Below are 27,852 nucleotides of genomic sequence, written 5' to 3'. Positions count from 1 at the left end.
AACTGTAAAAAAAAAAAAAGCAGGTTAAAATCTAGTTCAAAAGAGCTTTTGCTCTAATATGCAACTCAGACATTAGTATTTTTGTCTGATAGGAACAGGATACCAAATATCCATTTGCCTTTTATAAAGGCAGCGTAAAACCCAGCCCAATTCTAGTCTGATTTGTACCCCACTGGCGTCAGTGGGTGATCTGTCAGCACGAAGCTGTGCACCTAGACAAAACAGTGGTTTTGCAGCTCTGTCAGTGCAGAAAGCCAGGTGGGTTTATGTTTTGTCTCACCAGGATTTGAGATTTCTCACCCCAGGACAAGGTATGTCCTTTCTATTAGGCACACGCGAACCCCTGCAGAATTACAAAGCAGCACTAGCATGTTGAAGGTGCAAGTGTGATATCCCTGAGATTTAACAGGAGTCTGCAGAGCATAAATACACGCTTGTAAGTATTGTAAAACGAGGAAGTTAGTCGGTAGCAGCTTTACAATGCAACGGAGAGGTACTGAGTTTGGCATAGGTAGGAAGAGGAATGGAAAAACCTTCCTCTTAGGATGACACAGGAAAAGCCACCTCACTCCAGGAACAGGTTGTTCAGGAGCATGGACAGGAGAGGCCACCTCCATGCCACGTTTCTGCCAACCAGAAATAGTCCCACCGAAACAGGTCTTGTGGTTTCATTTGCCTGCTTTCTATAAAATAACCTCTTCTCCCTTACGTCAGTTTACCAGTGCAAAACAAACACAGCATCTGAGAGAACGGTTAAACGAGGTTTCAAGGCAAATTGCTGTTTGCAGGAAAGTGAAATAAAACTACAGGGCAAAAGAAGCCTCGGCCACTTTCCGCAAAGAGGTTCCCAAACACGAGCCGAGGTTGTGTATTGAAGGCTTTTAGCCCACAGCGTCCGTACGTCGGTGCTTTACGATCGTAGCTAGTCCAAGAGAAAACCCAGGAAGAAACCCTCATCTGATAAATATCCGTTCTTCCCTTTTTAAAGGCAGCCAGGACAGCAGAGACTTGCTTCTTCATCCAAGTGTTCGGTCAAGAAAGTGCAGCAGGGAGGAGGCTCCCTTCGGGTCCTCGGGCTCAGGAGCTGTGAGTCACGGGGCAGTTCTCTCTTTGGTGGAGTCTCATTCTCTGTATGTGTTCGTAGCATGACTGGGCAAGGAACAGAGCAACCCGTTAAGGAGAAGGTTCGGAACTTTGGGCCTGGGTCTCTTGCGCACAAAGCGAAGCCATGCTGCCCCACAGGCTAGACAAAAGATTAAATCTGCACATTATAAATTAAAAGATAAGCATAGTCTCTAGACTAGAAGGAAAATAACCTGCGCGAGGCATATAAACAGCCCTCTAAAATTAAATGAGAGTATAATGCATCAGTGTCTCTGCTACTCAGGAAAGGCTAATGCAGCTTGCAACTGTCACTCGAAAACGTTTCCTTACCTCCAGTGCTGTTAACAGAAAGTCGTACAGTCCTCCTTGATTGGTGGGGTCCATCAAGTCTCTGATCAGATGGATTTCAGCATTGTGGGGGGGGGGGGGGGGGGGAAGAAAGTCACAACTAGAACAAATCTCTGGGCACCGGTGCTTGCGGGCATAAGTTTGAAATCAGATTATGGAGAGAGGGAAGCACGCATCTGGAAGTCCATTGCTGATTCCTTGTGCATCACCTCGATCTTCTGGAGGCTGAGTCCTTTAGGTATCTGGAATGACTGGATCTCAGCAAAGACGCTCAATCATAAGAAAATTTCAACTCCTCCATTTTTCACAGTCTCTCTTATTCCCCTCCTCTCTCATCTACAGTCGAGAAAGCTGCCTAGCAAACAAACCTGTATCCACCAACCTGACTGCAGAAAAAAAAAAAACAAACAAAAACCCCAAACTTCTGTATTTCATGGCTCCAAGTTTAAACATTTCACTCTTTTTTGGAGACCAAGCACATCCAGGAAGGCAGGCAAGGATTTTTGACTCAAATTTGCCAGGAAAAAAAAAAAAAAAACAGTTTCATTCTACTGGATGTAAGCAGGTTTCTGCAGTTCCAGTGAAAGCAGCACGGACAGAGCCTCTTTGGCAGAAATGCGTTACGTTTACAGTCATTCCTACACAGGAAAAGTCTAATTACGAGGCGGACAGTGTTCAAGACCTTCCTAGTCTCCGAACTGAATCACAGTGCCCCACTGAGAATGGAAAATAGAAGATGTGTGATATACAGATGATGCCTTGAAGGCATCAACTATTGGCCTTCAAAGGCTTCACGTTCCTATAATCTGATACGCAGGTAAGACCGCATTTCTCGTGACAACCCTGAATTATCCTCTCAGGTGAGAGATGGACACTCAGGAAGTCCCTAGCCACTTTATATCATGGTCAACACCATCACACCACAGCTGGCAGGCAGCAGCGCACAGAAACCCCAAATACAGCTCAGGAAAAAGCGTGTTAAAACACAAACCCCGTTTTTTCATTTAAACAATTTGGCCCGGAAACATGACTGTCCTTTCTCTGATTGAGGTATCACACAACAGTGGGACTGGGAAATGAAAAGCTTCCACTTACTTTGCTCGGGATACAACATACATCAGTAGGGGCAACAGGTCATCCATGGGGAGCTTGTAGTCCTTCTCCACCACCCGGGACACTGTGCTCTCTATCTCCTCATACGTCTTCTGGAGGATCACCAGTTTTTCCCGGGGGTCCACCGTGGTGCTGTCAGTGTGAAAACAGCCATGTCAAAGGTGCTTCCACTACACAGGTAAAGAGATAAAGCAGCAGAACTAAAAAGAACCCAGAGCAGACCATCACGCTACAAAAAAGTCTGTCAATCGTCTCAAATGGCTGCACCAAAAAGGGGTCAAGAAGGTTGCGCCAGAAGGCATCACCAGGGTATAACATCATCCAGATGGACCTTGAGTCTTCTCAAGTCCTGAGCATGACCTGCTCGTCCCAGTGTCAGTCTTTCATTTTAGACAGGACTAACCTGAATCACAGTCCCTCACATAAAAGCTAAACAGTATGAGATGAATCACTTTGGGCAGTTCTATCAAGATATCGCTCTTGTGAGGGACTAATGCAGTTGTCACATCTATAAGGTTGTTTTTTCTGCCTGTAACACCCTGCCAGGGTACAGGTAGCCTGTGCTGCCTTTCCCAGAAGAGAAGTCACGTTGGCTTTCATAGGGAGGCTCTCACCAGGACTAGTGTACTTGGGGACCCGAGAGCTCCTGTCTGATGGATCTCACAACACTTCCCCGCTCACCTTTATCTTCCTTTCCACTCATTACTGCAGCACCATCCCCTAGGCTGGACTTCAAGCCAGGAAATCAAGCTAAGCTTCTTAAATTGAGCTCTGCTTTGCTACATTAACATCTTGGGATGCCGCACTGGATGGATAACCCTCATGTATCTCCGTGTGTCCAGAGCAATGGGCTCTATCATGACCAGGCAGTCACAGCCAGGCCCAACTTGCCGTGCACACCGACACGAGCGAACTCCATTTCAAAGTCAGATTTTGTGTAGGAATGTCTCCGCAAAATTAAGGGAAGATATTTGCCGGGGAGGGTTGCATTTAAACACACTAGGTATTGTCTTGACATTCTTTTGAGAAAAAAAATATTTCTATAGAAGTTACTTTTTCTTTCAACTGAAATAATACCACAAACACTTTAAATTATCTTGCAGGCTGACCCAGATATGCTTTAGTAAACAGGTGTAAATTTACAGCAGTTCCCAGAATACAGAAAAACCCTGTCAGCTCTGGTTGTCAGTCAGAGGTTATGGACGGTGACTTACATCAGCTTCTGCAAACACTCTGTGGCGGACAGGAAACACTTGTCTTTGATAAGGGACCGCCTCTGAAAGGGAGACAAAGAGTTGTGCCTCTGTAAGAGCATCTCTTCGAAAGCCACCACATGGCTCCTCAGCGCTGGACCCAAAATAAGTGTGTTTGCTGCCCATAAAAGGAGGCCAAAATAAAGCTGTGGTAGACAGTGCCACTCTGAACACACTTAGATGTCTACAGTGCCACTCTGGACATAGATGTCTTTGAAACACCACCAAGCAGAGCATTACAAAGCAATCCTATGCAGAGCTCGTATTCCCATCCATGGAAGTTCATATGCAGTAGCTACAGGTCATAACTAATCAACACGTCATATATCTCTGATTTCTGAGTGCAGTCTGCCCTGTGGTTACTTAGGTGAAGCTCCATCATTAGCCAGCACCAACAGGTAGCCCCAGTGCCATCTCACTAACACACCAAAGCTACCTCTTAGGGTTATTTCTTACCTGGTTGGTTGTCAGGGTGAGATCTTTCAGAGGCCAGAGGTGTCTGAAAGAAGATTACAGAGAGAACTTTTAGGAGGTAGATATCCATGTCTTAACTCCACCCTAAGTCAGTCTTGACTGTTTTTAGCATCACCTTGAACGAGGAGATAAGGTCTTGTAGGTGCATGAAGCTGAGTTTGGTCCTCTTGTTACACTGCTACAGGAGAAATTAATAGCTTAGACCCATTAACCTGAGCATATGGTTCATTTTACTCACAGATGCTCCTGTAATAATCAGCGGAGAGTTTTGGCACTTTCAGATTCAATTCCTCCCACTGAGTCTAGACTGAATCAAATTGTCAAATTGAGACTCTGGGTCTCCTGCTACCCTGCTCGAGTCCTTGAGCTGCAGATGATGCTACGTTAGAAAAGCTCTCATGCCTCTTGAGTCTGAGTCACTGGTCTTCACATATCACTTCCAAAGATGGATCTATAGCTGCAGGAATGGATGAAGGAAACATCTGGCTCCGCAGCCTTTCCCCTGTCTTGAGACTGTGTGCCTACATTGTTCCAGCAGGTACCATTGGACGGACTATAGCCCTTTCTAAGACACATTTATAAACTCTGTCTGATTGGTCCTGAGTTGGAGCAAACCATTTGTTTGGTGAGCTAGAAAAGAAGATTTTTGCTACACAAAAATGAGAATTAGTATAGATAATAGCAGCTTTCCACTAGCCAGTGTTGTCCTTCCAGACAGTACTGCAGGCACTCCATGGCAGGACTTCCTCTGGCAGCCTAGGAAAAACTTCAGTGACACAGCCAACGAGGGACCCAGGAACAGGTTATATGTCCTTTCCTCCTGTGCCATCAGAGCTTTCCCTGGCTGCTGCCTTCCCAGCTGGGATCATGGGGTTGCATCCTGGGATGAAAAAACGTCACTTACTTCTGCACATCCAGAAACTCTAGCAGCTTGATGTCAGGAAATAGACTTAGGTCCACGATCCCTTGGCAGTAGAGGTCATCTTCTCTTTCGTGATAGAGCATGTAGAGCATGAAAAGCTCGGGGTAGAAGCAAGGCAAGATCAGCGGCAGGACCACACTGCATGCCTTCTGGTCACTATGGCAGAGAAAAGCAAAGCAGAGTCCTACAGTGAGACCTATAACCTTGATATTGCCAAGAGCCACACGGCACACAATGGAAGAGGCAGCTTCTGAGACTGCAAGGTGTTCTCCTTGTCCTCCCCTCCTTCCTCCACCTTTGAGTTCAATGTCACGGTTGGACAGTAGTGACCTATGCAACACTCTCATGCGTGTGCCCACAAGCTGAAGGTGCAAGCGCATCTTATGCTGTAGGACACGACAGGCTGCTGTTTCTCCACAAGATCTCCTTAGCCACTGGGAGAAGCCTGGAGCACCAGAGACCTATCTCCCGCTGTTCTTTCTGAGCTGATTCAGTAGAACACTTGTTATTTCTTGAGGGACAAAGATCAAATAATTCAGATAAAGCCCTTTTCCAGCTGCTTACCATTCCACCAACCTCTTGGCTTCATTCAGCCCACGTGGGGATGGCTGCAGATTACAGCAAAGACGAATCCAGTCCAAATGGGGACAGCTAAACAAAAATGCTTCTTCCTAGCCCCAAAAACCCTAAACCTGGGTCTCCCACAATTATTTCTACCTTCTTATTCTAGGAACATCATGTCTTCTACCTCTTCTGCCACGTTTCCCTCACTCTGCTCCCTATTTCCAGGCCTGCCTTTCTCTCAGTGCTGGTATGGAAGTCACCATTCCCACAATGAACAAGTTCCTGCGACTAATGCAAAGCACATGGTAGCGCTGGGACTGCTGTCTGGCACACAACCCTGATACTGCACAGTAGCTGGTGTGGGTAATCTTGCGAGGCTGTGCCCCACACACCTCCAACTCACTGCTCTGTTCTGCCACAGAACATGATCAGAAGTCGCTCTCATGCTTCACGGCAGAACTACTGAATGCTTTTCACTCAGAGAGGCGCGGGCACTAAACCTGACTCAAATGGACAAATACGATCAGTTCAGCACTTAGTGTATTTTAGAAGACACCCCGTATGTCCAAGCAGCTTAAAATTAGATAACCAGTGGTGACACATACCTTGTCTCTCCATCTACACACTTTGCGGGCAGTTGGCCTTTCTGTTCCAGTGCCAGATGGAGCAAACCCCTAGAAGAGGAGCAGAACCAAGGTTTAGTTCCCCCCCTACTTTTTTTTTTTTAAGGGTAGTTTGTTATTCACAAGTGAGCAGCTCAGCTGTCCCAGCACTGAGTGGGGTATCAGTAAAGCTCTCTGTAATCCTTGCAGTGTTGTTTCAGTATTCAAGTTTCACTATTTGAGGGCTTTCTCCATTACCAGCAGAAGCCTCCAGGAATGAATAAGTGTTTCAAAAAATCTCCATAGCTTCTGAAGAGTAGGGTGGTCACTCTGGAGATCCTAACTGGGGTCTGCGTTGAGCATGCAGACCCTTGTATTCCCACTCAAGGAACATGAGGTTTCAGGACCTGTCATACCAACCCATTCTCTAATCTATCTGTGAACATTAGAGGATGTTCATACTCTACTCTGGAAAAGTAGCTTGGGGTTGTCTTGATATTTCCAAGCCAAAACTTCATAATCTTAAAATGGGGATTAGGAGAGGTTGCCTTTTTTTGGTGTAGAAGTAGGAAACTTAGCCAGGGGCACAGAGGAGCAAGGTGGGTGTCTCCCTCCCCACATTGCACCCAAAAGGTCTTGAGGCACGAAGCGAGCTTTCCAAGGTATGCACTGAGCTCAGAAGTGCCTTCACGTGAACCGATGCTCAGGTCATCAGCCCTGTTCTATTATTCATGAACAGAGCTCAGATCCCTCTGCTACACCAAGTTTCATGACAAAGACACACTGCAGATGAACTGAATCAAATCCGACTTGTTCCCATCGGCTTGTTCGCAGACTGCTCCAGGACAGACAACCCCTCATCGTAGAGCTGGCAGCCTTCCTTAAGCACACAAGGCTACACCGATAACAACAGAGCTTTTCTCCAACCTCTTATTTTTAAGGCAGTACCTCCCCCAAGCGCAGCCAGAGGCAGAGCTTCCCACCTCTGCCTACTGTGGCATTTCTTGTATCTTCTCCTAAAAGATATTCAAAAAGCAACAGGACCCCAATCATGCCTTTGATCCAGTCCTTAATTACCCATGGGCACAACCACACAACTGAACAACCTCATTTTAGAGTCACTACCCACATCAGCCAAGCCTCAACAACGCACTTACACTGCGTGTTCTTAACTCTTGTTGAGTTAAGGCGTGTTAAGCTTAAGCTATTTTTCATCCAAACATAGATATCGGACACCACTGTTGTGTGCTCTGATATACTTTGCTGTCCTCGTTACTTAGTGAGGTTTCTTGCTCATATTTGTGCTTGTCTAAATGAAGTCTGTTATGGGCAACAGCTCATTGAGCTGCCATAACTCAGTGAGATTTAGTCACTTTAAAGCCCCCAGGTCACGTACTGAGCAATGGACATAATAAAGGTTTCCTAGGTCCATATGACCTTAGTTATTGCAAATAACTCTTTATCCAGCACCGTTCTGAAGCAACTCTCCCAAGAAATATGCTATGAAATAAAGCAGCCCTGTCACCTGAAAAAACTATCCCAATGGTCTACTCCACAATCCCTCTATGCTCATACCCATTGGAAGGACTCAGCGTGCTTGACTTACTGGTAAAACTCCCATATTTTCTTTGCGTAGTACTTGACTTCCTCTTGTGCCATAGTCAGCAAGTGTCTGTTGGCCCCAATCCCAGAATATGTTGCCTGAAAAGCTATCGTCAAGGCCTTCAGCAGCTTTCCCAGTGGGTGCAGGGAAGACTTCAGTGCCTGCATGATAGAGGAAAATTAAATTTTACAAGTCAGCCCTTGCCATTAGTAGAGGATAACACTGAAAGGCCACCCAACCTTCTCTTGTCAGCAGAGGAGAACAAGCCTGGAGGTAATCAACTATAATTTTGGTCTATTTTTGCTGCCACAAGCCCGTTCTCCTCCCATTATCAGGCAGAAATATGCTTAGTAGAACTTGCTGTTCTGACGAGATTCGCTGTGATATTCAAGAGGGAGCAAAGGGTGCTTCAGGGAAAGGCTGGCTGAGTGAAAAACAACCACCGAGAGTGCATGGAAGTTTATTAATCATTTCCAGCAGCTGGTTATTCCCTGACACGGTTTGAGAACCAAAAGTGAAGCTTTATCATCACTTCCTGGCCTGTATAACTGTACACAAAATGAGTGTCCAAAAAGCATGAAGGATAAACCCTCTTCTTCACAAGCACGGGTATTCAAACATAATTTAGAGAAGACTCCTGAAGTCACTGGCGATGTTATATGTGCTAATAGAAAGCAACAGAAAGCTGCTACAACTGTGTCTCTGTCTGGTGGACAGACGTGGATCATTGTGGTTTTAAACTTTACCTTCTCTAAATAACTCTGTAGTGACTCCAGCCCCTGGTGCTGGACAAGCTCTTCAAGAATATCTTCTATCTTCCAGGATACATCCTCAGCCCCCCTGAAAAATGAGAGGTGAGGAAGGAAAACCACACAGTGAAGCACTGGGATAAATTCCAAGTGGTATTGCAGGCGGATACCAAGGGGGCAATAAGACTATTGGAACAAATGAATTTTTCTCTACCTTTTTCAATGGAATTGTCCCACTGACTTACAACACCTGCGATTATCTAAATTCATCGCCTTCGGCCCCCCTTACAACCAGCCTGGGTTGCATCCTGCACATGCTCGCCTTACCTATTTTAGATATTTTCTTAAGGGGAGATGAGTTTGCTCTGCATCAACTAGGTCTCCCTCAAATACAAGAGGAGCCAGCGATGACTGGGTCCTGTGCAGATGCTTACATTTAATCAAATGAATCCCATCCAAGTTTTCACTTATAAGAATCAGTCTCAACAGCACAACCTTAAATTCAGGATTAAAAGTCATCCTCCTGTCTCATGAGCAGGAACAACTGGATAATGCTTGGGTTCATAACTTTAACACATGGCAGACCCTAATGCAAACCACTATCCTCTCTACACAAATGGGCTCCTCTGTTGCAACGAGGGCATGCGATACCTTTGGCAGAAGAGGTACTCCTGAGATTTCCGCAGCTCCTTGCTCGTTTGTATGTGGAACCCCGTGAAAGACTCCTCCGTTTCTTCTTTGCAGCCAGAATGGATGAACTCCAGGAACTGGTCATAGATTCCCTTCCATCTCTTCTCTACTGGGAACTCCTCGAGGCCCAGCTGACTGCAGAACACAACATGGCATTAGGCTTTTTCTGCGTCCCTCCTCAATTATTTCAGACTTCACCTTCAAATATGGAAGGTTCTTCAGAATCAGATTGTAACACAAGAACTATGGGAGCAGAGAAAGGTGGCAGTGCCTAACTGGTAATTCAATGAAAAGCAACTCAAGTTTATTGTCCTGACAACGAGGTACTTTGGGTGAAGAAAAATTCCTGGTGCATGAAACATCAATAATCTGAATCTTTGCTGGTGAATTGATCAGAGGCTTTCTGCTCCACTTATGGATGTTTCTAAATATAGACTATTTATTTCAACTGAAAGCCTGCAGAAAACACTGACAGCAAGAAGACAGTTGAGCAACCACCACCAGTAGTTATTGCTGTCTGAAAAGCACAGGAAACAGGAGCTGTTTCTACAACACAGATACTGTGATGGACTGGAAATGTTTTGAGGAGGAAAGAAGAGGAAATCGAACTGGGTCGTGCGTAAGGAATTCCCCTTTGGAGACAGGCCGCTGTCTTTCCCACTGGGACTCCCTCATTTGGGTTAAACTGGCTGAACCCAGGCCCTCCAGCCTGGCAACCAGAGCATCCCTTTGCAGGGTTTAGCCCTGAGGATAAGAGTCTATGCCAAAGGATGTGGCCTGATAGCTTCAGCTCAGTTAGACCTGCCCCTCATTCACACCATTGCCCGCCAAAGCGGCTTCAGTGCTCTGTGAAGCCTTGATCCTGGCTCCACAGCCTTCCTCCACATAGAGCTCTACCCAACTCAAGCTCTTCTTCAAGAGCCTCATGTGCTGTGCTTCACTTCTTGATTTTTGGTAGCTTTCCTACCTCTGCAGTATCAGCTGGTAACATTCATGTAGTAGCACAGAGGGACAGGAAAGGAGCAAGTGATGCATTTTAGCAGCCCAGCTTTGCCTGTATAGCTTCAGACCTGTCTGTGCGTATACACAGAAATGCATGTGTGCGCGCACACACGTGCACAAATCACTGAAAACATTAAGCCTCCAAAACTCTCTCCAGTCTGAGGATGGGAGTATCTCTGTGTGGATGGTGGCAGGATGGGAGAAGAACATCTTTTTTCTGCTTCCTATGTGGCATTAAGATTAAATGACAAACTGTGCTCTCCTTGCATATAAACCAGTTTTTAGACCAACTCTTTCAGCAAGGACTGCCTTGATCCCTATAGGGATTGATCCAGTACTCCTCTAGGTGGAGTCAAAATAGAAGCCGTGACCCGAGAAGTCAGCTCTTGTTGCTCACGCTTTGGTTATCCTGTCATCCAGCTGCTCGTTTGATGTGTTCAGGATGCCGTGCGTCTGAAGGCCTTGGCCCAATTTGTTAGTAAAGGTTCCCTCCAAAACGAAGCCATTAGCAAATGACAGCTTTCCCTGCAATGGAGAAATAAAGGGTTATTTTGCCAAGATGTCATTAGAGAGAGGAAACAAGCTGGACCGAGATCTCAAATTCTCTTTTCAACAGAGCCAGCTCCTGAACCAGCAACTAAGAACAACTTCCAGCACGGACGTGCACATTTTCAGCATCCAAAGCAATAGTGTCATTAAGGTGGCAGTCACTGGAGACAACACGTCCTTGCTATCGAATGACACACCTAGGGTTCTGGAGGGGAAAGACCGCCACAATCGCAGAGTAAAACGTTTGCATTATGCTTTACAAATACCCAATTATAACTTCTCTGAGTTATAAAATTTTCTAGCTTAAATTTGACAATAGTTATTTCTAACCTAGAGTGAACACATGAAACTTGAATTTCTCCTTTGTTTTTCCTCTGCTTGTTAAAACCACAAGCAAGTCTGGCCTCACAGGTAGGGGGAATCATATGATATTCACCATAAACACTTTCAAAATGTTTGCTGCTACCAAGACAAACCTTACATTCTCTGAGGCAAATACAGAAGACATGCAGTAACTTGATTCAAACTTAGAGGTTTTAATTAAATCAAATCCAAAGCCAAACAATATCGTAACTAGTCTAGCTTTGAATACGAGCCTGAAATCCTCATTGCTAATGGCAGGAGGCACTCCATCTTTAGATAAAGAACAGATTTTTCTAGACTAATCACTCAAACTAAACATTAATTTTGGAGGAAGCAGTATCTAAGCACTATAATCAGACTCCGCAAAATCCACCCCGAGTCTTCTGGCTGAAGAAGATGATGACAAACTCTTCCTCCCATGACAAGCCAGTAAATGACAGGGCTCGTTTGCAGTCATTACCAAGTGCCTATTTTGACATCCACTCAGTCTGATATAACCACACGCTTCCTGTCAGACTCATCGCAGATTTCTGTAACAAGCCGGAGGACTAGTTTTCCCTGCAAAGGGGCACTTCATGAACACCTTGACCAGATATTTCTGTTAAAGATCAACCACAAAATGTTGAACGTGTCAGTGCACTGTCCAGACTGCAAAATTAAGCTTCCAAGATGCCTCAGCTGTGTTAACATCTTGGTTATGTTAGCATAGCGCTGGTACTGCAACTTCATTTGGTTTATACATCGTTTCCTGTGTTCCAAACCACTACAAAGGCTAAAACATTTGTTCTAAGAATACAAAAGCATCCCAACTGCAGCTGCAAAGCACAGCCAAAAGTGTTCGACAAACAACAAAAACACCAAAACCCTCAATGTAAACAAAACAGTAAAAACAGAAACAATGCACAAAGCCCCCAGCTACTTGAAGTCTCTCAGCTGCAACCTTCCTTCTGTGAATGAGACTGGTAATAATAAAAAAACCCAAACCAAAAAACAGGAAAATGCTATTTTCTAGGGGACTGGGGGAAGTGGAGCAGAAGGGTATGAAGTTTGAAGAGGAATCCATCGGCCCCTCTGGAAAGCAAGCAACTGTGTAGAAAGGCTGCGATGAAGGAAGTGCTCACCTTTCCAACAAACGTTAGATCTTCCGTGAAGTTCCCTTCGTAGACAGAGTCATCTTCCAAGAGCAGAATCCCAGAACCCTTCATTTGAAAGTAGAAGTAGTGAATTCATGACATTAACTTCCTACATACTCAAGTTCATCTAGAAACAGCCACTGGCTTGGAATATTTATGGGCTGCCGATTCCAAGAACCTTTTTGAAAGCCCAACAGAGCATTGCAATGCTCAAGAGAAAAGCAAGGAGGTGCTCTAGAGATAACCCATAAGGCATCACTGCACCAAGGTGAAGTACTGGGTGGTCAGGAGATTTTAAACACTACTACTATTACATTCATTTCCCTAGAAGAAGGAACAAAAGGCAGGCTCCTGTTCTAAGAACAGTCACCAAGAATTGCCACATGGGTCGAACTCGAGGTCCTCCCAATCCTACGACCTTTAGGTGATTGTAGCCAATTGTGTCATTCTTTGCAAGACGATTAAGAGAAAAGAGGAAGGCAGCTGCTATGTAGAATTAGCTTTGTCCCTTGCTGTGCAGTCAACGGGGCTTTAATGAGCTGCTCCTAAGCATTCGTAAAATGACTCGTTCCATTACCTCCCAACTCCCACAGCTGCTTACAGTAGCACACATTTCATAGAACCATAGAATCATTTAGGTTGGAAAAGACCTTTAAGAAGGAGCACCAAGATGCAGAACAGACACAGGATAATTTATACCAATGGGGGAAGATTCTTCTTGTTGGGGCTTAGCCCATAGTTTGGGCCCGAAGGTTTATATGTACCCATACCAGCCAGAAAATGTGGTCACTTTTAGAGCTGTAACACATTTTCCTCTGGAATGGTTTTCCTGATGGAAAGTGCCCTTTCTGGAAAAAAATAAAAGGTTTCCAAGGGAAGCTTCTTGGCCATACCAATTTTCCACTAGAAAAACTGAAGTGACTGCTGCCCACCCGGAAGCCTTGTGAAGTTAGAGGAACCTCTGGCAGCTGGCAGACCAAAAGACAGCTTTATTTTGGCTCCCCACAGAGGGAGATTTTGTGGAAAGCCCTTCCGACAAAGTTTCCATGCTAAACATTTTGTCCTAATTTGGTGAGTGGGGAAGGGGCTGTTTGTTTTTTTAAGTGCGTATTTTTCATGAGAAGAAATGCTTTTATTTCCAAGCTAGTTCTAGCGATGCCAATCCCTTTCGCTTTCCCCACCGACATCTAAACTTTCAATGAACTGGACAGCCAACTTGTGATAGGTAAGCTCACATTGGAAAGGTAAAGACTTAATGATCTCGAAGATAGATGTAGTATCATATATAACTGCACAGCACTTCACATATGAGTTCTGGTGTGACCTGATAGTCAGCCAGACCTATAACGTGTCTTAGCATAAGCAAGGAGAAGTGACAGTCTCACATCTAGTTCCTGCCTGCACCTCAGGAAGGTGATAAGAAACAAGACTTCATCTAGGCCCTGTTCTTCAAACACATTATTGTGGTAAAACGTCAATGCTTAAGTTTTCTTGCTTTCTATTATCCCTCAAAGATTATTTATGAAGTGAAATCTTAATCTTGCCCTTGATGCAGAATTCCATGTCCCACTGACCTAGAGAGTCCACTGAAGATGGATACTCACCACCATTTTATCAGCATGAAACGTTCTTTGATAGCAGACGCCCGACTGGGTTACTACAATGCCTTGTCCATGTTTGTGATCATTGAGCCATGTCCCTATGTATCTCTCCCCTCTGGAATGCAACAGAAAACAAATTATGTTTTTTCCCCATTTTATTAAATCTTAATCAACTTGATGTATCACTTACTGAGGCTAGTTTTAATGCTCTATGCAGCACAAGTGCCAGATGTTCTGCACAAACTCGATTCATATAACATTTCCCCAGGGGTTCAAGCCTTATAGCAGAGGTTGAACACATCCCCCCCTTCATCCCCAAGTCCCCCCATCAAAACATGAAGCTTTACCCCTGCCAATAGAGGGACAAAATTGTCAGGCACCTAAAGCCAGCTCTGATCTATACCACCTTTACCTATCTTTGTCTTCCCAGACTCCATATCCATTCTTCTTGTCATTTTCCCACTGTCCTGTGTATTTAAATGGATTCTCAGCTGAGAGGTTCTCCAGTATCCCAAACCCTTGACGCACATTTTCTTTAAAGTAACCTTTGTAGACCATATCGTTCCCATACCTGCAGGGAGAGAGACAGATAGCATTTGAGACTGTGACTCTTTGGTAGCTACTATTGGAGTAGGAAGCCAGGAAAGTGAGTAGATTAGGCTCATCTGCCTGCTAAATATTCCAAATGTTTGACTGATAGATCTAGAGCCTGTAGTGGTTCACTATTAGGAATATGCATCACCCAAGCTAGTCGCTCCACAGTTAGCTTTCAACGTTATCTAAGGACACAACACTTAGGCTTGCAATTGTCCTGGGAGAGGCCACTCAGTCCTTGACCTCTCACCAGCCAGGTCCCAGTGACCGCTGGTTAATCCAGAGTGGGAGTAGATCAGATCAAGCAGGAAGCCAAATCTGCCTTCACCTTTCTACGCTCGCCAACCACCCCTTCTCCTGGGCTCATCCCCCTGAGAAGAGTTCCCCTTAGCTCTGCCCATCCTGGCCAGCAGATGTTCACTGCTACAAGGGAGAAAGCACTTACGCTAAGCAGAGCTATCATCTATAATTATCAACATGCTCTCACATTTAACACCAGAGACACTAGCCCAGCACTGCTCAGTTGGCTCCAAGTTCCCTAGAGATTTCTGCATATCCTGTACTCTGAGTTTGATCCATAAATAAGGAGCACAACAAGCAGGTTGTAGGAAGGAAGATGGCCTATCCCATAGTAAGCAGCTGGAAAGCTGGGCTGCGTGCTTTCCCCTGCCACAGTTGGCTCGGTAAGTATGTGCAGTAATAACGGCCAGTCCAGTCCTCACATTGGCCAACCCATTTGGCTACAAAGCCACGTGTGACCTAAGCAAAGATGAGGATGCTCTTACGCTCGCTGCTACATAAACAGAGCAAGCTGGCCCTGTCCACTTGTACCCCGTAGGCTGCAAATGAAACCGGTTTATACCTACAACCCGCTGAGCAGGCCTCCGCTGCCATTTCTGGCCTTCTAAATGGAAGGTAGACGGTGGGTAAGGCAGGGACACCACCACGTGCCCACAATACAGTGCTTTACAGACTGGGCTCCATCCAAATTCCCAGCAGCGCTTTGAGACGCAGGTGTGCAAATGACTGTTTCCAGAAGCATTTTGATGAGTAAAAAAAGAAAACCTCGGACTCCATTTCTTAGGTTAAGCTCTGGGTTTAAGCTCAGAATTTGAGTAAGCAAAATAGCCAGCTGGAGGAACCAGCCCCCTTCAGCAGTTCAGGATAACAGTTATGACTCCCAGACGAACAGTCCCATCCATCAGTAAAGAACTACTCTATACAAGATTTAGTCCAGATAGCATGGCCAGAGGAGACAGAGAGCTGTGTGCTCCATCAAGTCTGTCCAGGGCTGATGGCACACCATGCGCTCTCCACTCTGCAACCACAAGCATGAATGCAAAAGTACATCCTCACCTATAGGGCACAGAGAATGCTATGTCAGGTAGTTACAACGGTCACAGCTTGTAGAGAAGCTCTTACTATTCTAATGCTCAGGAGACTCAGGGCTTGTGAAGAAGCCATACCGCCCATCTCCAAAGAAAAAGCTTCTGGTGCCTGAATTATCCTGGGTTTTACACTGTGACTGAGCCTTCCACAGCAAGGTGAGAACATTTCACCCTTTAAACACGTGGAGTCCCCTTTTTCCCCCCCAGAGTCCATCTTTGGGTTTTACTTACTCACAGATTCCATAGCCTCTCATCTTGCCCTCGTACCAGTGGCACTTATAGCAGTCATACCGGTCTTGAGATCGGCGTGGGACGAGGCATATTCCAAACCTACAGGGTGCATATGGCAGAGGTCAGCACGGGAAAAGGTGACTTTGTTGTACTGGATGAAGTTTAAAAACTAAGGACCTTCCAGATTCCCTAACTGATTTACGTGGTTGGGATCGCCTCTACCTCTGACATTGCCTCTAGATGTCAACGGACTTGATCCAAGAAAGAGCTCATCTCCTTGTGAGCTGCAGTCACAGTTTCTCATTGCTGCTTCTACAGAGCTACTGTCAGTGTTGTTTTTCTCCCCTCCTTACCCCTTCCCCAGTTTAAGGGCTGAGTTAGACTACCAAAGCAATTGCTTTGGTCCAAACAAAAAGTTTTCTTAACCCCAACACAAAGTACTTGAGACATTTTTTCTCTTTAAAAATCTAACCTATTCTGGAACTCATGTAGAAATGAGAAATCTAGAAGTCTTACTTTCAAAAAGTTTTAGAACAATAATGTTTGAATTTTATAGTATGGTTTCTTTCCCCTGAAAACTTCTCATTTAAGAGAGGTTTTTAAAAGATATCTGAAAATAGCTTTTCCAAGGTATTTCATATGAATACATTCACCTAGATTTAGAGATCAGGGGTCAGATTCATCCAGCTGAATGGAGATGTTTGCATCTGAACAGGTCATCCGCGCACACTCCAGGTTACAACCTACTCAAGCTTGAGCCAGGTGTCTAAAAAGGGTCAGATGAATTGGGCTGTAACTGTGAATAGAGTCCCCCTAACAAGACACCAGTGTCCCTGTACCTCTCGGGGGTACCATTCCTTAGCTTATTTTGAAAGCAAGAAACGTCCTGGTTTTTAAGGCTTACCCATGCTCCAAGCCCTCTTTGAAATCTCCAACATGGTTGCGTCCATCGCGCCACTTCAGTGTCCCCCTGCAATTTAAAGCAAGCATTACACAAGGGAGATCATGAGCAACATTCACAGCTGCAACAGAAGGTATCAAGGCACAACTAGAAATGGCTAACATCAAAAGATTTCCTCAGGGAACAGAGACATAGAAGTTCTCTAGGCACATCTGGCACCTCAGCTTACACTGTAAGGATTTAATACCATAAAGTTTTCATGCCCTGGAATGAGCAGAAAGAATCTTCTTCCAAGTTCCCTAATCTCAAAAGCATTTTGTTGAGTTGCTGGGTCATCCATTTAGGACCTTGCACATGATCCTTTTGTAATTGCAGTGCAGCATGTGATTAAGCCAGCTGAAGTTCCAGCATGGCACAACCCTGTAGACAGCATAATGACACCACGGTCCAGAACTTCATTGTGCCAGGCACTATGAAAACAAGAGACAAGCACTGGCCTAAAGGGATCATATCTTTCCCTCTGTTTTGTGTGGGGGTTGTAGAAATGATTACACATGAGCTAACAATGCAACAGTGAGACTGGAACGGTCAATGTGATGGTCAAAGTATTGCACGGCCATGCCCGGTTGTGAATGCGTTTCCCTTCCTCCCCGTCTCCCACTCCACCCACACCCACTCACTGTTTTGACTCTTGCATCATCACAGACACAGCCAGCTCTCTACACATTCCCCAACCAAAGGCAATAGAAGATGGTGCAGTACCAAAACCATGATGCATTTGTTTGACTTTCACCGAGGTTGTTGCTTTAAACACCTACATGAGACAGGTGCTTTTTCTGGTATTGACAGTGAAGTGGTCAGATTAATTTTAAGTGGATTTAAAATACATATCCTTTTGCTTTGCTAGTATGAATGCTGGCAAAGGAGAGCAAACCACAGAGAATGCCTTCTCCAGCCATGGGGATGGTTTAAGCTGCTTCTCAGTGGGAGTATCTCCTTCCACCACACCAGGTTATCAGGAGTACTGGGACAGAACAGTGAAGAATGCAGATGTTTTTGCTGAAGATCCCCGATTCACACTGCTGCAGCTTTCTGCTCATGTGCTTTGTCATGCCAGCGTCCCTCTCAGAGGTGGACAAGCCATCAAGGCCAGCTTTACTGCTCTGTAACCTTGTATTAGTAGCAATTCCCACAGAAGAGCAATTTTAGGAGTGGGAAGGACAGCTTAATAATTAAGCAATTAAAAGCCCAGACGTTAGAAGCACCTGAAGTCACTTATTTCTGCCACAAATTTCCAGGGATGCCTCAGTCAAGTCACTTAATCTGAAGCAGCAGAGGTATGTATTCATCTCATTTCTCCAACCCTAAGATAGGAGGAGACAGAGAGCAAGGAGAGGTGTCTGCACACCGTGGTTTTCAAATCTCTGTTAGGAGGTGCAGGTGCTGGGGAAGGTGGGGATGATGTAAAGGATTGGTCAGGCATAGCTCTGCTCCAAACACCTATTTAATACTATTATGAGGCAAGGCACAATCTCTTCCACAGAAGATTCAGGATTAAGCTTTTGATTTTGGATATTCAGATTATTTTAAACTTCTTTCAAACCAAGTCTCTACATCCATTTTGCTTCAATAGGAACTGTAAACAAACTGTGTAAAACTCAGAAAGTGTAAAACTTCCAAATCAGCCTGTTTCAGTCTCTGAGGAGGTTGGTCATATTTCCTGTTTCTTCACAAAAACAGAGACTGTGCTCTATCCTATGTCAAAGAGATTTTGGTTGGGACCGTTTAACCTTTGATTTGCAGACCATTCCCTTTTGGCAAAGCTCACTCTTAAACTTCAGTTGCATTTAGTGAACAGTTTTCATGTTCCCAAGAAATGCATTTGAGCATCTTTTGTATTTATTGACTTCTCTCTCTCTCTTTTTTTTTTTAATTCCTTTGATAATAGTTTGGATATTAAAATCTATTTTGATAGCACAGGATAAAACTTTTCCTTCACTCACAAGCGAAGGCTTTTTGTTGTTTTTTTGTCACGACGGTAAGATTTTATGCCTCAGGCTGAGATCTTGAAAATAAACATTAGCTCAAGTCTAAGTCCTAATTACAGGCATAAGCCAAGGCAGAGCCTTCAATGTGGTCATTACCACATTACTAGGGTCAGCCTCTACAATTTACTGCATAAACCCGTATCACTAGCGAGACATCTACAATACAACAGGTCACGTGTCGGGACTCATGCTTTGACCAAGCCCTGAAAGGAAGCAAATGTGTCCCAGCTGCCCCCTGAGTCTCTGGCATCTATACCTCCACCTGTGCATCCACGGGATCCAGGCAGTGCTACACAAAGACAGCGCTACACAAAGACAGCAGGGCCACCCTTGCACGTTCTTGCTTAGGAAAGGGGCAAAAAAGGCTCCTTACTTGCCATGTGGCTTTCCCCCGTGCCACTCGCCCTCGTAGGATGCGCTCTTGAACTTGCCCTCCAGCCTGAAGACGTAGGTGAAGAAGCGGCAGGATGGGGGCTCGCTGCCTTCACCAGTCTGGCCCCACAATGGGAAATCTCGCTTCCCGTTCAGTGCCTGGCGGACAGCCTGGTTCAGCTTCCACTGCCAAACAGCCTGGGGGCAGAGGAAGAGGAGTGAAGAAAGCAAAATAGCTCCCGACAAGAGATACTTCAGGAGAAGCAGCAAGAAGCTGTTGGATTCCCACCAATTCTGTGCCATTCAGCTGGCTGGGCTGGTGAGTTATGGCCTATCTACAGCATCAACAGGAGGTCCCGCGAGTTGGATACTGCACCAATCCACAACACTTCCATGTCATTTAAGCCTGACTCTCACCACCACTAACTGTCCTTGGCACAGGACCATGCTGATATGGGACTGTGGCGTCACAAGCCCTGCAGCATACGCTACTGCCCAGGGCAGACCAATTCCAGCACCTGGATATTTTTCATCTACCATCAACTGTCTAAGCCACCTCTGGCCATCTAATGAAGTATTGGCTCCACAGAGGGGGGAAAAAAAGGCCACACTGCTGCTTTAAGAAATAATAATAATAAAACATTGCAGAGGAAATGCCTCAGCTGCATTATTTAAGCAGGTGCAAATGCCACTTGTCTGTATTCTGATCAGAAAGATAAAATCCTGATGCTCAATGAGATTTCAACTTCCACTCAGTGGTCAATGTTTTGCCCCCATTACAGAGCTGCCATCCCCTCTATGCCATTCCCCTCTTTCAAGGCTCTGTACGTGGTATTTCAGGTGGAACAGAAAAGCCCTGCCCACTGCTAACCTTTATCTGCAGGTCTTTGGCAGAGAGAAAGAACGTTTCTTCTGGGGTTATAATGCGGAGTCCATACCTGTGGAGCAAAAGACATTACAGAGACTATGAAAAACACATTTCTCAGTGAAACAGCAGTTCCTGCTCTTCCCATTCCTCTTCAGAAGATAATGGTGCTTTTGCAGTCCGTTTTTCCTTCTGAAGTAATACTCAACTAGTCAACTCATCTTTGTTCTCCTGGTCTGCAGCCAGAATCATTTTATTATTGATTGATTTCAAGATGTCAGCAGACACAAGCAATGCAAGTCCAAGCTGCTGTGATCCTATCGAAGAGGTGTTACAATTACCCATAGCCCAGAACCTGTCCCACCGGGTGGAAAGGAGATGAGACAAAGTTTTAAAATGTCTCAGTTCCACAATCAAGTTAAACACTTTTTTTTTCCCCCCCTCCAAGTGGAAGTTTTTTACTTACAGTCCTGGAGCCGATTTCTCGCTGCAGTTTTCATCTACCCACACAAGCTTCAGATCAAAACTCTGAAAGCTGTTTCCCTGCAACAAAAGGGACAAGATGTTCCTGTTATTCATGTAAACGTCACACTTTGTCCCCACTCTGTCAATCCATTGAACAGCAGAGCAAGACTGGCAGCACTGTAAATTCCCTCTTTTGTGGTCCACACGTCTGTCCCACGCTACAATAACAGACCTCGGAGACTGAAGAAAAGTAGGAGAAGGAAGAAAGTTCTTAGCTTAACACTTGTAAGTGGTGTTCCATAATGCCATGGCTACAACTAATAGTAACAAACATTCTTAGACGGCACTTATCTCTACAAGAGTTGCTTCCCTATCACATGACAACACTCCCAAGTCATCCCTGGCACCCAGCATGCCCTAGTTTTGCTTATGATTTATCTAGGATTTGGCCTCCAGGTAGCACAGCCGATAGTGGCCCACAAGTACAGCATTTGAGGAGTCACCATTTTGATCAATAGCACACCAAACAGAAGAAACTAAAATGGTTGAAATATTAGGTAAAGACTACATATAATATTACATCTCCTTTCCCTGTCTAAAGTCCAGGTGCCCACGCTACAGAGCTGCTGTCTGTAAGGATGTAGTTGACCGAGGTTAGGTACTAGCACTATGGAGTTCACCACAAGTTAATCACTGATGTATCTACCAGATTTGGGGAAACAGGGAAGGGAGGGCGATTCAGATTCCCAGTGCCAGAGCCCTCATCGACAGTCCCCTGCTAGCAGCCCAAGCTAACCAGTTCAATCCCAGTCCAGTCGTATCTCCACAAGCCTCAGTAACGGTCACAGCAGCAGATGAGACATAGTGGGTGGGAACCGTTGACCGAACAGAGATGTCTGCAATGTAGGTATCTCCGTGTGAGCTGGTTACCCTGTGCTCTCATCCTCGTCGATGGAGTCAAGGACATGATTCAACTCATCCTGATTTTGGCATCTAAAATAGGTCAGACGAACCACACCCAGACAGTGCATGTTTCTCTCCCCTGACTATAAAGGGAGCCTGGGGGCACTTGTTCACAGCGAGATCACTATGGTGCTAAGAAATCTACAATGTAAAGTTGGATGAGATAATCACCACCCTATTTCCTCAGGCCTAGACCCTGCAAGCTGCGTAGGACTGCTCAGCGTTATCATAAAGGCTCATGTTTGGAAGAGACCGTAAGGTCTATCAGCTCACAAGGCAGTCATGTGTTTCGACACCTGAGGGGCTGGCACATGACTAAAGAGCAAGCAGAGGGATGTGCACATGCAGAGAGCCATGCTAGATTACAGGAGCTGTCAGTCAGAGCAAGCCAAGCTGGACTTAGTTAACATGCTGCAGAACAGCTTTGAACACATACTATTCATCTAGCTATCCATGGCTGTAGACACGCCCTACCTGCCCCACACCCAGGCCCTAAATACCTGAAATAGGCCCAAGAACACCTGCAACTTCTGCTCCCATGCCACTAGCAGAGTCAACCATGAAAGATCATATTTAGTCCTATGCATGAGTGTTTACAGTATGATAGCTTTGACCCATCAGGCCCCCTTTGAATAAGCAAGGACACAAATCAACAGATTCATATGCAGGCATGGGCTTGGGTTACTAGAAAGGTGCCTGTGGTGGTTGGGTAGTACATATTTACTGGGGAAAAAGTTATGTGGATGCTCCTCTATTCCTTCTTCGTTAGGCTTTCTTTTATTCTCCAGTGCAAACCACAGGTGCATGGATCCGAGACAAGGTTTTGCCAACAGCCAAGCTCTGCTGCATGTTCAACAGCAAAAGAACCTGAATTCTACTGCCATTTATCTGCGCTGCCCTTCCAATCCCTCTGAAAGATTGAAGGCTCACCTGAATTAGCACAAGGACATCATCGAAGAGCAAGATCCGGTCCGATCGATTCGTGCTGGCAGAGATGTGAAGATTTTTGCTATCTTCCAGCAGCCTCCTTTCAGGTACACAGAGCATGTCCTGCAGAGGGAACCACAGAGGTCAAGATGGCGGATCAGGAAACATCAGGATTTGGGAGAGGACATACAACTCAAGCCAACAGCTCCTCCAGAGACTGTCTGACTCGTGGCACAAGCTGACAGTGACAGCAGAACTGGACACAGGGCTCAACTTCTAAAGCACCCAGCATCCATATGGTTTCTCCAAGGCTTCCACACTGCCCTGGTCCGTCTGCTTCCAAACCAAGCCTCAAATGCTTGATCCGTATTAAATGTCCTCCATGTGTAAGCAGAAGTGTAAGACCTCCAAAAGAGCTCCCCATCAAGCCACTTTCTACATCCGTGACTCACTGTGAATTTGCAGCCCAAGGATTCCCATAAGGACTTGGTAAAACAAGCTTCATCCAGGACTTGGCGGATGAAAGACTCCAGCTTCACGTATTCCTTGATGGCGCTGGTAACCACGTCCTTTTCAGAGCCCTGATAAAAGAAGGCAGGGCTTCAGCAATGCTTTAGACACAGCTGTGCAGGACATCTACTCTCTGGGCTACAGCTGCAGAAAAGCCTCAGCAGTTCTGAATCCAAAGGGCTAATGAGAGTTAACCCTCCAACCCCACTTCCAAGGAAAGCCTCCCAAATCTAGCATTATCTCTGCCACCAGCAGAAGCATACAACTTTAGGCCAGTTACTTGACCCTTTGCAGCTCCTCTGTATGATGAGTAGCTTGTACTATGCTGGAGTGGCCACTGTTCATTGCTTTGAGACCTTCAGGTGGGCTGCACTCCACTGGTGCTGGTTACTACCACCCCAGCTGTCCGCTGGAAATCATTTACTTCCAGCCAACTTTGGATTCAATGACACGACCACAAAGCCCCACAAGCCCCGCGTAAGATTTTATCATAAGCCAGTCAAGTAACACCACATAAAACTTCCTACCTCTTTGAGAACCTCATTCATCTTGGTAAGGAGCAGTATATATTGGTCGATGTGATCCCGGAGAGGTTTGTGAAGAACAGTGTATAAGGCCAGTGACATGGAGGTCTCGGAGGTGAAGCCTGTGAGGAATTGTTTCAGCACTGTCTTATGGTGCTTCCAGGCTTCACTGCAAGGTGGTGAATTAAGACAAAGGTTGATTAATTAGTTTTTCTGCACATTGCCACTCTTCTGCCTTCCAAACTTTATATGCTACCTCACTCCCAGAGAGGGTATAGAAAGACTTGAAAGAGCAGGAGATAACATAGTGCAAATATATTTGCACACCAAACACACAGAAATAAGACAAGGAGGCAAAAAACTCCTTTCATCCTGCCTCTGGCCCAGCGGTCTTTGCAAATAGGAACCACACCCACAGATACAGAGAACGTAGCATGACTTTCATGATGGTTTGCACACCAAGAGGGTGACTCAGATAAAGTGGCTGTGAATCTGCTCACAGCTAGCGCTTTGAGACTGACAACATCGGGGACCAGCAGTGGAAATTTCCTGCCAGATTCCCACAACATCCTTACTCAGGTCCCACCACTTACCTGAACCCCCAAATTCCAAACTTACAGGCTTCCTCTCCTACAAAAGGAGTTGTGCATGGCTAGAAAGAGACGGAGAGAGATCTGTAGAGGAAGCCTTTCAGCAGCTGCTGCCGTGGTCTCAGGAGATGGTAGGAGCAGCCAGTAGGGCCGGTTCAGAGGAGAGGCAGCTGGACCGTGAAACGGAGATCACTGCGAGGTGCAGTGCCCAGTGCTGCCTGCTCTGGTTTAGTGTCTTAACCCATACAATATCACTGTGCCCCTGTCAGCCCCTTCAATAAGCATTTGTCGGGCCACTGACCTTTTGCTCTTTGTGGCATGTTCAAAGCCGTGGACTACAACGTAGTTTGCAAAAGTGACGAAATATCTGTTGGCAAGAAAAAAAAACAAACACACATAAGCACGAGCTGAATTAGAGATGCACATTAGCTACAAGGTTGAAGTGATAGAGGGAAGAAGCTCCTTTTGAAACTGTCAGGTCAGGTCCACCTTTCCAAGGGAGGCAGAGAGAGATGTAGCTACTGTACCTCTCACCTTGGCTCACTGCCCTTTTGCCCCCTCTGCCAGCTCTTTGGTTTAACTGCCTCGTCGACTTTTGCACTAGTGTCGTTACAGGAAGCATAAATCATCCTGGCATTCAGCATAAGCAGAAGTAAACTTGTGCAACTGCCCTGGAAAGCAAATCTACAGAGGCTTGAGCTTAAGATATCCGCTTCAGATGTAAAAATTTCTGCTGGTTGAAGTAAAAGTATCAGGCCTGTATTATTGATGGTAAATTCAAGTCAAGGCGTCCCGTGCCAATGTATCTCCTCTCACACTAGAGGGAGACCGAGCCATATTTTGTCAGCAAATACCACGCTTTCTTCCACTAGTGTTTTCAGATATGTCGTGTATAACGTCCAGACTAATTACCATTTATTACATCTTTCAGGGTCATGCTTTTACTGCTGATTTTCAGGCCCCTGAACAGCGGCTTTGCTTCGCCCTCTATCACTCGAATAAGCATGAGCCGTTGTAGGATCCAGACTGCACAGAGTGAGTCAGCAGAGGTGGGTAGGAAGCAGCTCTTTTTTTTTGCATGACACCCAGCAAAAACAGGTTTTAATTTCAAAATCAGGGGAAATTAGATCTTAAGATAAACTTCTCCTTTGTGTCATCTGAAACCTCAGCACAAGTTTTCATCTTTTATATGCCTTTTTAAGGCAAACCAGTTTTAATTCACTGAATTAGTTCCCAAATGAACAACACACGCTGCTCCAAACCCCATTCACATAAAGGCAAAGCTTGTTGTTTTGTCATTTTGAGTTTCTAAATGATGCTATCCAAATAAAAACAAAACAAAAAGTACTCCTTTCATCCTCCTCCTTCCACGTGCATAAAAACCACCAAAACCAAGACTAGATGAACAGCACTGTCCAGGAGCCAGCGTGCCCATCTCCCGTTCCTGTGTGGGTGCTGAACTGCACAGACGGTACAAGCCCTTCTGGCAAGGGCTTGGCCACATTTGTGGCCAATGTGATGAATGAAGGATTGAACACCGTCTGATCTTTATGTCATCGCAGGTGTCCATAAACCATTTTTCATGCTAGGACATCAACACAAGGTTATACGTGCTACGGTGACTTTGGTAAACATTTTATTTTGCGTTGCAGACAGATGGGCAGCAGATGTAATTAATTATAGAAACAGCAATAGGGCAATATGTTTTTCACATCACGCTACATCCATCCCTTGCTATCGTATCCCTTGCCAAAAGCGTAGAAGTGTGGCAGAAACACGTAACATGAACTGTGTCTGGTGACAACTTCCTCTCCTCATCCCTGTGAGTCCTTTAAACCTGCTTGTGCACGCCTTTCTGTTCCTGACGACAGCTCAAGCTTCCCTCTCATAATTTATCCAGGCACAAATTCTACCCCCCATCCTCTTCCCATTTTTAAGATGCATTAAAAAACGCCTATACTTGCAAGAAAAAATTCTGCCTTTTACAAGCATGCTCACAGCTACAAAAAAGGCTACTTATTATGCTGTCTGCACAGACGCTATATTCTGTAGCATTTGTCCTGAGCACTGACCACAATCACTTCCCTGACCTAATGACCGAACACCAGTAGGCAGGACTGAACAAATGAAATGCACAAATTAATTGCACCAACCCGCCAGCTAGTTGATAAATTTGGTCCTTTGCGCTACTCCAAAAATGTTTCTGTACTTACTGGATGTAGAGGCTTAGAAACAGGTCTCCTTTCCAGACAGCATAAATGTCCTGGATGCAGAATGACTCAGAGGTGCTGCGTTTTTGTTTCAGTATCCGGTAATTTTCTTCTGTGAGGTTCCAGAGAGCTTGAAATCGATCATTCAGGAGGAGGAGGAGCTTAAAGTTCTCCTTTCCTTTCTGGTCACTAGGGTCTTTCAGGAAAAGATAGGGAGGGGAAAGGCTATCAGAAAGCCTCGACTCCAAGAAATCTTGTGGAAAACACTGCCTATATTTAATACTCAACCCAACTTTTCAGTGTTAAAGCACATATATTCTTATAGGCAAACAACGCCAGGGAGGAAGGAGATGATGATTATTTAGGGTTGTATCCCTGTGAGTAATTGCACCGGCTTTCCACGCTAAGGCTTTGTCCTGCCCATTCTTGTGGGGCATGTGGTCAGGGCAGCCTGCGAGGCTCAGCCCCAGCTCAGACACGAGCACCGGAGGAGAATTTTCTGCCCCTGGCTGAAAGGGCTCTTCCCGGTCTCCTTGCAGGCTAGACCAAAAAGGTGATGACATGAGAGGGAACCACCCTACGGGTCTAAGCCAGTCGCACCACTTTTGGCCAGACAGGCTTGTGAATATTTATATGGGTTTGTTGTTTCAGTGGAGCTGCTCTGATTAACTGCCAGCTCAGAACCTGCACCCACAAGTTTTAGCTTCAAAGACGGGCATGAGCATGGACCGAGGGCAGGGAGGCAGAATGGGCACAGTTTAGGGGTCACATATACGCAAGATACATTTTGGATTTCCACGCACCATGCTGGAAACAAGCCTTGGAGCGGGTGTACAGGCTGACACTGGTTAGAATCTGGATTAACCTCTAAAAACAACAGGAACCACAGTCCTAGGCTTGAATGAAAGGCCACAGACACCCTTAAAAGCTCCCTATCTTAAATGAAACAACTCTGTGTACCACTTACTCCAGCAAACCAGCCCCCAGAAAAGTCCTCAGCCATGAAATTTCAATTATAATTCCCTTCATAGGTGTGCCTTTGACTCAAGGCTAGAACCAGAGACAAAAAGTAGTCTGCTCTGACCTACCTGCCTGGAGCAGAGGCTTGAGGATGAGGGCATCTATCCGTGCCAGGCATGCCAAGAAGGTTTCTTCCACTTGGAGCAGAGATGCAGTTGCTTCAGCCGTGCACAT

At 45.5% G+C, this 27,852-nt stretch overlaps 1 protein-coding gene across 1 annotated transcript; it reads right to left on the bottom strand.

Annotated features, from left to right (window-relative positions):
• Nucleotides 1-65: 65 nt before the first annotated feature.
• On the bottom strand, nt 66-27,852 carry ALS2CL (ALS2 C-terminal like). The gene is made up of 25 exons (XM_009333271.1): nt 27,747-27,852; nt 26,662-26,854; nt 24,750-24,815; nt 23,862-24,027; nt 23,277-23,405; nt 22,828-22,947; nt 20,936-21,012; nt 20,476-20,542; nt 19,606-19,802; nt 17,188-17,253; nt 16,284-16,382; nt 14,483-14,641; nt 14,074-14,185; nt 12,458-12,535; nt 10,822-10,949; nt 9,384-9,557; nt 8,730-8,823; nt 7,987-8,144; nt 6,384-6,452; nt 5,197-5,370; nt 4,275-4,317; nt 3,780-3,841; nt 2,548-2,697; nt 1,435-1,552; nt 66-1,149 (listed from the first exon to the last, which is right to left on the bottom strand). Exons 1-25 carry the CDS (start codon nt 27,850-27,852, stop codon nt 1,078-1,080), a joined length of 2,877 nt encoding a protein of 958 aa, XP_009331546.1. The 3' UTR covers nt 66-1,077.

Source organism: Pygoscelis adeliae, unplaced genomic scaffold (genome assembly GCF_000699105.1).
Source record: "Pygoscelis adeliae isolate BGI_AS28 unplaced genomic scaffold, ASM69910v1 Scaffold88, whole genome shotgun sequence".
Lineage (NCBI taxonomy): Eukaryota > Metazoa > Chordata > Aves > Sphenisciformes > Spheniscidae > Pygoscelis > Pygoscelis adeliae.
This window is presented reverse-complemented; position numbering and strand designations above follow the sequence as displayed.

Bases quoted from the DNA above. Each gene is read 5' to 3' on its own strand.
- ALS2CL (XM_009333271.1), bottom strand. From the start codon at position 27,852: ATGTGCACGGCTGAAGCAACTGCATCTCTGCTCCAAGTGGAAGAAACC. The intron at 8,824-9,383 runs GTATCGCATGCC...CTCATTTTTCAG, and splicing joins GAGTACCTCTTCTGCCAAAG to GGGGGCTGAGGATGTATCCT. The intron at 5,371-6,383 runs GTATGTGTCACC...TCTCTGCCATAG, and splicing joins TGTGTAGATGGAGAGACAAG to TGACCAGAAGGCATGCAGTG.